This window comes from Megalops cyprinoides, chromosome 17 (assembly GCF_013368585.1).
Source record: "Megalops cyprinoides isolate fMegCyp1 chromosome 17, fMegCyp1.pri, whole genome shotgun sequence".
Lineage (NCBI taxonomy): Eukaryota > Metazoa > Chordata > Actinopteri > Elopiformes > Megalopidae > Megalops > Megalops cyprinoides.
Window position 1 is genome coordinate 27,555,627 of NC_050599.1, and position 12,261 is coordinate 27,567,887.

The window sequence follows — 12,261 nt, forward strand, 5'->3', positions numbered from 1 at the left end:
GATAAACCCCTATCCAAGGCCTGCTGTGGGTCTGGTGCCTGTTAAAGCAAGGCAAAGCGACCATAGGGTGAAAATCTCCTCCAGCCCGCTCTGTTTATGAGCAGGGGACTCAGGTGGCTGGGAGCGCCTTACGGACCATCTGCGAGTCCCGATTTATGAATATGGAAATGATCGAGAGAGAGAAAGAGAGAGAGAAAAAGAACAAATAATTCCCCTTTCCAGCAACCGGCAGTGCCAGGAGGGAGGCTGTGATGGCAGACGATCAAAGGGACAAACTGCCCATCCGTCTTAACTGCCCTAAGTGGCGTGTCAGAGACGCTCGTTCCTGCCAACTTCTGGGGATGTTTCAGCGATCCTTAGAATGCGCCCTGCCCTGTTAGGAAAATTAAGCTCAAAGCAAGACTGGATCAGAGATGATGGATTTTTCTGTCAGAATGCCACAGCAGCTCCTACTTTTGCCATTCCTGGAGTCAGAAGGGAGAATCTAGAAAGGGACACAAGCAATGGCATCCATCTGTATTCTCAGCTTTTTAAATAAAACTGTTAATTTTACTTAATTCACAAGCTGTGAAATAAAAGACAGACCGATGGGAAGGCTTGAATTTGGTAGCCATCAGCAACCGTATCTTAACTGGGACCACTGGAAATGTGATCGCAAGATTGACAGGCCTGTTGAGCACCATATGGGGTCTGCCACCAGGGGGAAATTGCAAACAAGAAGTTGGGTTACCTGTGACCAGGAAGCTGCAGCGTCCCACCCCAGCCTCGTTGATGATGTCACAGGTGTACTCCCCGTAGCCATCGCGGTTCAGGCTCCTGATCACGTACTCGGTCTCGTCCTGTAGGTCAAACTGCCCCGTCCGTAGCAGCCGGGAACCCAGCCTCCACTCATACCTCAGCACACGGGACGGGTGGGCCCGCAGCACTCTGCAGTTCATGGTGAAGGTGCGCGCCAGGCCCTGGCGGATTTCGGTGAACACCGGCTCCACTGTGGGGGGATCTGTTTGGCAAGAGGGAGGGTTGGAGGGAGATGACATATCAGCAAAGTTACCCTTGCATTGATGTATCCATCATCAAAAAATGTCATACGTCAACAAAATACCAGCACCAATATTTACCAACTCATGAGATCAATGAATCTGAATCCACTCGTAGTCTATGATTTTAGCGATTAGCAGGAAAGAAGACTCTCGACAATTATGTGCAGTAAAGAATTCATAATGCCTTTACATGTTCCTATAAACACAGCGACAACAAAATAATCCATGGTGGGAACCATCCCAAACATTCTTAAAAAAGAAGTAGGCACATTAGAAGTATGCTGATATCATGCTTCTGTACTGGTCCCTCAGTGGTGGAATGAACTCCCCACAGGGGTCAGGACAGTGGAATCACTGGCCATCTTCCAATGCACACTGAAGACCCACCTCTTCAGACTACATCTCAGTTCCACCTCAATTCTTGCAACCAAACACCTGCTACTTGTAGTACTTGCTGTTTATTTTATGTGTAGTATTGCAATGTATTTTGGTTTCTGTGATCTAGCCACTGATGTATGGTAGTATACTTGGCTTCCTTTGTCTAGTCAGGTTGCACAAGTTAACTTAGGGTAGGGCTTGAATGGTGTTATGCTCACACTTGCTGGTCTGGGAGTGTTGTTAGCCTGGTCTGACACTGTTGCTCATTCAATTTGAATGGACACACTTGTATTCTATTGTGATGGAAGTCGCTCTGGATAAGAGCCTTTGCTAAATGTAATGTAATGTAACGTGTAATGTAATATAGAGTAAGAGAGCTTTGTGGAGTAGTATCTAGAAAGCTGGATTGTCAGAACATATTGCATCCCTGTAATTGCAAATCAGATAACTGCATACTCTGTTTTATTGCAGATGGCCCTGTTTCAACTCCACTGACTTCACTTACTGCAGCTATGTGTGCACAGTGATTAAGTGCATAATGCCGCAACAGCCCTAGATGTCATTGGAACTGGAATTGTGGATGGTGCTTTGTGTTGATGGTAGTCAAGGAATTTTAAGTCCTTCTCTCAGATTATAACATGACCTTATCTAAGGACCCTCAATAGCTTGGCCCCACTTACAGGAGTGATACAGGACAGGACCATAGACTCACAGGAGAGCTGCAGGGCCATGGACAGTCCTTTCCCTACTCACAGATGAACTGCAGGACCATAGACTCACAGGAGAGGTGCAGAACCATAGACTGTGTTGGTCCTACGCACAGGAGTGATACAGGGTCATAAACTAACAGGAGAGCTGCAAGGCCCCAGCTGTACTCGCCAGCATCGCAGCGCCAACAGTACAGCTCTGTGCTAATCATAGCAGCTGCTCCTTATTGCCTCATCAGAGATCCTGTTTAACACTCCTGAGACTTTAATGGAAGAGAGTACTAGAGTCTATTAGACTGGTAGGTCTAATGAGACACCCACATGGAGACCTTTTTCCAATGCTTTTATTTTGATGTTTAGGCAGCGTTTTTTTGTTTCGGTAGATCCTTATTTTCAGATTGCTTTTCTATTTTCATCCCCTTGGAATGTTATTTTTTTTCTTGCGCTAACAGCCCAGCTGGGCTATCAAAATAAAAGCCCCAGCCAGCAGATTACTGCCAGCTGGCATCTGCTTGTTCTTCTCCTTCTCTCGCCTCTCTCCCTGCACTCTCCGTCCACACCTGGCACTCATTGACAATTATGGAAAAAAAGAATATTAACATATTAAAAAAACAGTTCTTCCATAAAAACAAGGCCACAGTTTTTCTTTTTTTGTGGAATTGTACAGATGGATTGAAGGGCACATCTCTCCATCTTTAGAAGCACTATGGACAACCTAAAGTGTGGACTACAGGGAATCAAAAAACATTCTGCCACCTTAAACATTTATAATAATTTTTGAAAATGGCACAAAGCCGATGAAAATTGCCGAGTGCATTAATTGTGATCACAAACAGTTTGTTGGCTCATTTTGAGTATCACTCATGCAGTTGTAGATTACATGAGCAGTGCATTTTAAGTATTGCTCATGCAATGTAAATTATTTTGTTAGCTCTCACTACAGACTTCCATTTAGAGGCCACATCCAATGACCTTTGTTCAGTCGAGCATTCAACGCGATCATTCAATCCAAATATCATTCTAGAAAAGTGGTTATTAAAATTGACTGCCATTTGTATTGCAGTAGCTGAGAGAGATTAATTGTACCATGTTGGGGCAACAACACACACTGCATCGCCAAGGGGAGTTGTTTATGTCACTGCGTAAAGACGATGCTGATTTAAAAGCAATAATCACAGCATTGAATCTGTGACTTTGAGGAATGGGCCTTCTGCTGAATAGTTCCTCCTAATGGTGCTACTTTGTTTGTGCATTGGTTTTGATTAGCATTTCTGGTGTGGGGAAAGGCTCAGGGAGCAGCAATGAAATAAAATGAACAGAACAGAACTGCAGTTGTGCGAATGCTGGAGTTTTGTAACTAAACCAAGCAGTTGATTTTTTTTTCCCACAATCCTGACAGCCAGTGACAAACCCTAACCGTGGAAAATCACATTCTGAACACGCTGGGGTGGGCTGCAGCAATACCATTGAAGTTTAACAGTCGTGGATTTGCTTGTATGTATTAAAAGAGCACTTTCCTGACTAGGCTTCCTTCAGTCAAAGGCTACAGAGGCAAGTGTTTACACATCAAAGCTAGATGAAAAAAATGGCTTGACTCTGTGAAACTTTTTTTTTTATTTTACACTTCAAATGCTCTTTGTTTAGAGAAATATAACTTTACCCTTTATGGAATTAGTTAGCATGGTTTTACATAAGTCTCAGAAGCAGAAGGCTCTGACGCTGCTGAAGAAAAGCGCCTCAGAGGATTGGCAGGCGGGCAAGAGGAATGAAGCTGGGAGCAAACCCTGTGGTAGAATAATACTGGTATTTACTGTACCGGATCGCCATCCAGACTGCTGCATCTCAGTTACACATTGGGCTGGGAATACTCTAAAGGGCCTGCACCCTATGAATAATCTTAGTATGTTATCATTTCACAGGCACTCGCACAAACATACACACATGCACTCACACACACAGACACACACATTCACTCAAACACATGCACATACACACACACACACACTCAGGAGTATATATATTACAAGCATATATAAACATACAAACACACAGCCACATCAACACACATAATGCATACACATGCACACAAGGAAAAAAATATTCCCACAAACACATTCACATCATCCACAAGGCTTATAAGGACCTGCTTTATGTAAGTCTCAACATTCTTATCCACATGAAGGCATTAACAAAATCACACAGGGCTTCCCATGACTGACTGACCTACACCTGGTGCTATGGAATCTACCCTGAGAGATCTTTATGCCTGTCCATGCCCTGCCTGTTATGTAAAAACCATTTTAAAAAAGACAAGGCAGGGTACAAAAGTTAATCAATAAAAATTCATTAAAAACAGATTGCATTAATCATGCAATCTAATAGATGTTAATAAATAGATTTATGGAAGTAGGAGACTGATTAATCATTGACTACGGCAGGTCAAGTTGTGAGCTTCCTGCATTGAGTTGTATGCCTGGACTATTTTCTTTGCTTTTTCAGATTTGATTGTGGCCTCGACGAATGAAAGCTGTAATTCTGTCCACAGAGAGCGACACAGTCGAGGGGCAGAAGGATTCTGGTCGTCTGCGAAACATTGAAACATTCCCAAAATGAGCTCCGAATAAATTTTAATGCGTTCATTTTTTAAGGAATATTGGAGAATGCTTCATCTCTGAAATGCGTTTCTCCCCCTTCTGCGCGCCCGACGCGGTACGGCGGCAGGTACTCGCTGCGCGAGCGCACGCAAATCCGGCAGGATGAATTACAGACGGATTCTAATTAAACACGCTTTGTTTAAATTAGAATTTGCATGCGTAATAAGGTGAGGGAGACAGCGTGAGGAGCGACAAGCTGAGCCGCCCTGCTGCGGCGTTTTGAAGCTCTAAGAGGCCGCGATGCCTGGATTCTGCTCCTCCCGTGCCGAGTGTTTCTAGCTGTTACCGCGAACACGTGCTCAAAACAGCAGCATTGGGTTCAATCGAATGTATAATTAATGACGTTCGGGGACCGTTTTCGAAATCCCCCATCTCGCTAGTGTCGAAGTATCGGTATTTTTGTCAACCAACCTTAAAATGGACAAACTACATTTGAGAGTAATACTGTATTTCTGAAGTCTTTGTTTATGTTTTTGTCTTAGCAGTGACTGGAAACTTCCCAAAGGCCTCTTGTGTTCTCTCTGTGTAAACTGTGAGATGTTCTTGCCCCTGAGACTCAAGGTCCGCTCACATTAACGTCACCCTGCTAACGAATCCATTTTTGAAGAAAAAAAAAACTGCTTTGGAGCTGAGCTAGTTCAGTCTTATCTTTTTTTTGTTCCAGTTAAATTCCCCTATTGTGAAATGTTGCTGACCCTCTGAAACTTTAAAACAGTATTCAATGGTCTTCTAATTGACATAATGACTGCTTCTGAAACACCTTGAGGCTAATATGCTTTCTCAGATTTCCCTGAACTTCTTTAAGTGGGTAGGCGTATAGACTTGGCCTACAGTTCTGCTCTGATTGCAAACCATTCCTCAAGCATTAAGCCAGACCTTACATGCTCCTTCACTGATGTGAGTGAGATCAATTGACACATAGCTACACAGTACATGCGGCACTATATTCTGATCCTCCATTTTACTTTAACTGCTACTTTGCTGTTTATTTCTATGCAATGAGCCATCTTAATGTTAGAGTGCTACCACATGTTTACTGTATTACTAGCCTTTTATCCTTTAGCCTCCCAGTGGTAAAAGTGCTGCCTACCTGGCTGTCCCGAGCTAGCACAGCCATTTACCTGTCTGAATGAGAGCAGCTGTTATGTTATGGATGTAAAGGTTGTAGCTAAGGCTGGGCGATCAAAATCATATCTCAGTATTTTTAGGCTGAATGGCAATACACGATATCTCGGTACTACATTATATGTATAACTTATTATTTATTTTATTTATTCGTCTCATTTTTTTTTTACATTTTTTATTTGTTTTTCAGTTGAATTATATTTAAAGTTCAAGAAAATCCACTGTTAAACCTTTCGCACGTAATTTATTTTTATGCTATGTAGCGTGTATGTTATGTTACATGGTTCATTATGTTTTCATTAGCGTTATTAAGCTTCTCATAGTTTTCAGTTAGCATTTGCTAAATTTTTAACGTTAAATCGCTGTTTCTTCAAAGCTAAAATGAGAATTTTTCCAATCGCACTGGTTTTAGCACTTTTTATGCAGGTTTTACGCACTAAACAGCTAATCACACCAATGTGACGCGCAAAAGGGTTAAAAAGTTTTTTTTTTTAATGTTTCAATAAATGCATGATGTTTCCAAAGTCAATGAGTAATCATGTTAAATAATCATGATCTCAATATTAGATCTAAAACATCTAGTAGGGGCATTTCTGCTGATAATCTGAGAAAAATTTAATTTGACAAACCTGAAAGTAGAATTTGCAGACAAATGGTACTTAAGATTGGGTTAATAAATATTAGGTTGTTACAAGCTAAAGCTGTGTTAGTAAACGAATTGATTACTGATCACCAATTTGATATCTTACGCCTGACTGAAACTTGGTTTAAACCTAATGACTTTATTGCTCTTAATGAATCAACTCCTCCCAGTTACAGTAATCACCAGGTCCCTCGACCTACTGGCAGAGGTGGCGGTGTTTCTGCTGTACACAGCTCCAAACTCTGTGCCACTTTTAAACCTGGCTATAACTTTTATTTGTTTGAACTGTTAGTACTGAGCTTTGCGCATCCTGACCAGACTGCATTTCAGCTATTTACCCTTGTAATAGTTTACAAGCCGCCTGGCCCTCGCAGTGTTTTCTTAACAGAATGTGATGGAACTTTTTATCCGAGCTGGTTGTTAATACAGAAAAGGCAGTGATAGTAGGCGACTTTAATGTGCATACAGTATGGATAATGAACATGACTGGTTCAGAACAGCATATTTGTCTATTATCGAACCTATTGGACTCTATCAAGCTGTGGATAAACCCACACATTACTGTAACCATAATCTAGATTTGGTCCTCACATATGGAGCAGACATTACCCAGGCAGAAACTACCTCACCATTGCCACACCATCCTGTGTTATCAGACCACTATCTCAGCTTTTTCAATTTACCGCTAATGTGCTTCACATACTCGGAGCCCAAATTTTCTTCTAGACACATGTTTTCGTCTTTCACAGCTAATGCCTTTATCGATGAGCTCCCTACATCATACAGCCTATACAATGAAATCTCCTCTAGCTTATGTTCAAACCCTAGTTTAACTGGTATTAATCAACCTGCAGACAGTATCGACTCTACGTAAAACTCTTGATGCCGTTGCTCCCCTTAAAAGGAATGCGAAAACTCGAAAGAAAATGGCGCTCCACCAAATTACAAGTTTTTTTTCCTGCCGTGGAAGGAAAGTCTCCTAACCTATAAGCATGCCTTCATAGCTGCCAGATCCAAATATTTCTCTACCTTTATTGTAAAAAAAAAATAAGGACAATCCTAGGTATCTGTTTAGCACTATCGCCAGATTAACTAAGAGCTACATCAGTTAACCCTAACATGCCAGCATATATGCTAACATGCTTTATAGTAGCAATGACTTCATCCCAGTCCCGTCCCAGACAACCTAGGTATGTTTTTTAGGCCTACCTCGTGCTTTGACTCTTTTATACCCATTGAATTTAGTGACTTTTTTTCTTTAATCAATTCATCTAAAAACTCTACCAGCCAACTAGACCCCATACCAACCGGCTTCCTAAAACAGCTACTACCTGCAATTGGCACACCACTATTAAATCTTATCAATGCCTCCCTTACATCTGGACAGTCCTTCAAAGTAGCAGTTATCAAGTCTATTCTGAAGAAGCCCAATCTAGATCCCAATGACTTGTCAAGCTACAGGCCCATTCTGAATCTTCCATTTCTCTCAAAAATCCTGGAAAAAGCAGTATCAAAGCAATTCTATGCATTTCTACACTCTAACAACATTTTGGAAGTTTTTCAGTCTGGGTATAGACCTCATCATAGTACAGAAACCGCTCTTCTGAAAATGCTCAACAATCTTCTACTCTCCTGTGACAATGGCCGTATCTCTCTTCTTGTGCTACTAGACTTAAGTGCAGCCTTTGATACCATTGATTATCATAGCCTCCTTGACCGCCTCAAAAACCTGGTTGGCATAAGAGGAAAGGCTCTATCTTGGTTTAGGTCCTATCTATCAGAATGATATCAGTTTGTCTCCATTAACAATGAATTTTCTGTTCATTCCAGAGTAAGATATGGTATACCACAAGGATCTGGGCCTCTGCTATTCTCATTTTACATGTTGCCTCTTGGCGATATCATCCGGAAACATGACATTAGCTTCCACTGTTACGCGGATGACTTTAAGTTATACATATCTGTGAAACCTGATGTTCCTCTGAATATATCAAACGTGGAAGCCTGCCTAACAGATGTAAAGAATTGGATGGCCCGAAATTTTCTCCTCCAAAACCGAAATATTGGTTGATGGCCAAAATTCAATCAGGAGCAAAATTACTCATTTTACACTAGACCTCGATGGTATCTCCCTTGCCTCAAGTGCAGCTATCAAAGACCTTGGTGTTGTTATTGATCCTGAGCGCTCTTTTGAAACTCATATAACTAACACTTCTAGGACAGCCTTCTTTCATTTGAGAAATATAGCCAAAATCAGGAAAATTGTATCAACTAATTACGCTGAAAAGCTAATCCATGCCTTTGTAACATCCAGATTAGACTACTGTAATGCCCTCTTGTCAGGATGTGCAAATGTCTCACTGAAGCCCCTTTAGCTGGTACAAAATGCAGCTGCTCGTATCTTAACTAGAACTAAACTCGCTTTGAGCACATTATCCCAGTTCTAGCTTCTCTCCATTGGCTACCCATTAAATACCGGATCGATTTTAAAATACTCTTACTCACATTCAAGGCTTGCCCCTCCCTATTTTAAGGACCTTCTTCATCCATACCTTCCGCAAAGAGCCCTTTGTTCCCAAAATGCCGGGCTTCTCATTGTTCCAAGAGTGGGCAAAACTACTATAGGTGGTAGAGCCTTTTCCTATCGAGCCCCTCTCCTGTGGAACAGCTTACCCACCGAGGTTCAGGGAGCAGACTCTCTCTCCACCTTTAAGTCTAACCTCAAAACATATCTATACCGTAAATCCTTCAGCTGAGGGACATGGCCTGGTGCTGGCATGGATCATAGAGTCTCTGGTGGACTAAGTGGTCATTGGCCATGATCTGGTGTTGACTGCCTTAGGGTTGCCCTCATGATTATGCTGGTCCCTTGCCTCCCGTCCCCTAGGTATGCTGCCATGATGTTAGCCTGCTGGGGTTTTTTTCCTTGTTGCACACTGGCATCTTTTTTCCTGCCCCTCCTCTTCTGCCTCTCTGCTGTACATTCCTGCAACTCTAATCATCTACTAACCTATGTTTTCCCCACTCGGCTCCGGGCTCTTGCCTGGAGCTGTAACTCAAACACCACTTCGGGACCCCCAGCTCAGTTTCCTCGCCGTCATTTCTGTGGAGCCCACCATGTATCATGAACTGGACCCTCGAGGACTACATGCCATGCATATTCTGCTGTATAACTTTTAAGATTTAAGATTTACAAGACTCATTGAGTCTTACGCACCTACATTGCTGTGTCTTACGACCTACATGTTTCTCTACTCTTAAGTACTGTTAAGAACTTCACAGGAAATTTTTTACTACTCTATTTGTCCACCCAGTGCCAGCCAGAAGCAGATGGGCTCCCCCTCTGACCCGGGTTCTGCTCAAGGTTTCTTCCTATTAGTCAGGGAGCTTTTCCTTGCCACTGTTGCCTTTGGCTTGCTCTGAGGGGGTATCAGGCCTGGAATACCGATGCAAAGCTGCTTTGTGACAACTCATGTTGCACTATAAAAAATGTTAAAAAATTAAATATCAAATCAATATTGACCAAAATAATCGTGATTATGATTTTTGCCATAATCGAGCAGCCCTATGAGTGGGGCTGGGTTTGCGTGCAGATGCAGAAGGAGAGTGGGGGCAGGGAGTGTGAGAGAGGAGAGATGCAAACACTGGCACAGCTTTACGGAAGAAACAGGTTATGTAACGCAACATCAAACTATATCGATATAAACGGTATTGTCTCATCCTATATCTCGTTTGAAAATACAGTATATCGATATACCTTAAAAAGTCGATATAAAGCCCAGCCCTAGTTGCCCAGTTCCTGCATAATTCTGAGACTGTTTGGACAATGCAGATGGCAGGAGGAGATTCTGGTGGATTCGCTCCATGGCTCAATTTCCACGACAAAAACGGAAAGTGGGAAACACGCGCCGAACACTGCCACCCACCCCCTCCCCCCCGAGCCCTTCTGGCACGTGCTGCCGCCAGCCGGTGGAGAGCACGGTGCAGGCTTGAAGAAGGGTAATTACCTCCTCGCTGAACCGAGCCATGGCTGCTCCGCTTCTAATTTCGCCTTGCTGGCGGAGCCGCGGGCCTGAGCCGGCTGGGGTCAGGGGGAGACACGCTGCGGAAAATGACATTGCATCCCACCGGCCCTCCAAAGGCTGGCCGCCACGGCGTCATGGGTGACCACGAAATCTGCGATCCTTCCACCCCCATCCCTCCCAGCCATCAAAGGGGGCAAATGAAATTGAACTTGTTTCCGAGGCAAAGAGTACTCATAAAAACTGTTTTTTTTTCATTAGGTTTAGTGACAAACCACCATGGGCAGCATCTTCAGGACGGTACCCGACCTATCCTCACTGTCATTGGCTGAAGAAGTGGTGATGCTGTCTGAACAGGAATGTGGTCGGGATGTGGTCAGACCGCTTTTGAACCCTGTGGGGCAGTGCCATTTGTGGCGTCCTGCTGTTGTACTGAATCGCTGTTGCACCGCGTGTGCACTGATCTCCATACGATCGGGACCGCTCCTCCCATTTCCTAGTCCTGCTGCATCAGCTAAACTTACAGTACTAGGTGCTTACATCTGTATTAAGTAGCACTTTACTTTCAATGTTCCCATTCCACTTAACGTCAGTGTAATTGTTACTTTGCTCTTTGTTTTCGGTGTAATGAGCTGCACTTACCAGGCTAAGTGCGGGTAATTGCAAGTTAACATGGCAGTGTTACCACATTTCTACCACATTATTTCCAATTTATCTTGAGTGGTGAAGTTAAAATCAAGTGCAACCTACTTGGTTACTGTCAGTCCCTGCTGCACTGGTTAATACAAATGCAATTGGCAGTACTATCAGCATCACCTCAAACACAGAAATGCATACTGAAATAAAAAAAAAACATTATGGGGTTATGACATGGTTATTAAGGCACTGTAACAGAATGTGCCAGCAACATCTAGCACACATGCAGCCACTGAAATAGTATGCTAACATGGTGGTGTCTCATTAGAAACACCTCACACTAAAAGGCTACATTTTAAAACACGCTAATCACAGTGCAGCTCTTCCTTAAAGCAGGCAAATGGTTGCTTTGCTTGCTTTGTAACACATCTGCACGAAACACAGCGATATGGGGAGAGCTCCAAAGCGGCGGCCCCCTCATCAGCGATCTATCATTATTCATTTGAGGAAAAGTGAGCGGCCGCGGCGGTTGCTTGGGCTGATTTCTCCAAGCGCGTTATAACTTCATTAATCTCGCGGCCCGCAGAGCCAAGATGCTCCTGGCGTGCGGCAGTGGACGTGCTGGCCATGTCAAGACGAGGGGGGAGAACCGAATGAACCATTCAGCAGCCTGCACACCGGGACCCGGATGCCGCCGAAACACTGCCGAAGTGCCTGTCTCTGTCTGTGCAGCTGTACTGTTTGGGATGGTGTGCGCTCCGGCGTTTGGGAACGCGCTGCCCCCTACAGGTCCAGATTACTCATGCAGCAGTTTAGAGGAGGACACGTCAGCTGTGATCTCAGCTCAAATCTTTTCAAGAGAACAATATGTCCATGTACAAAAATATTCAAAAGGCTTTTATACATTCAAGGGCAGCTCTGATGGTCAAGAGTTTATGTTAAGGATTGCTGGGGAAGGCAGCTATAGAACTGTAGAGCTCACATTGCCCCCTGTTTAATAAATCTTTCTGGCCCAGTGTTTGGAGAACTCTGATTCATTTCCTTGCATGAATCTCT

General features: G+C 43.4%; 1 protein-coding gene across 2 annotated transcripts in view; it reads right to left on the bottom strand.

Annotated features, from left to right (window-relative positions):
- Nucleotides 1-12,261, bottom strand: part of LOC118792259 (MAM domain-containing glycosylphosphatidylinositol anchor protein 2-like) — a 140,925-nt gene that overhangs the window by 45,631 nt on the left and 83,033 nt on the right. For both annotated transcript variants that reach the window (XM_036550065.1, XM_036550064.1), the window contains exon 9: nt 731-1,000. In XM_036550065.1, coding sequence (XP_036405958.1) covers nt 731-1,000 — 270 coding nt within the window. The remainder of the gene's footprint in view (nt 1-730; nt 1,001-12,261) is intronic.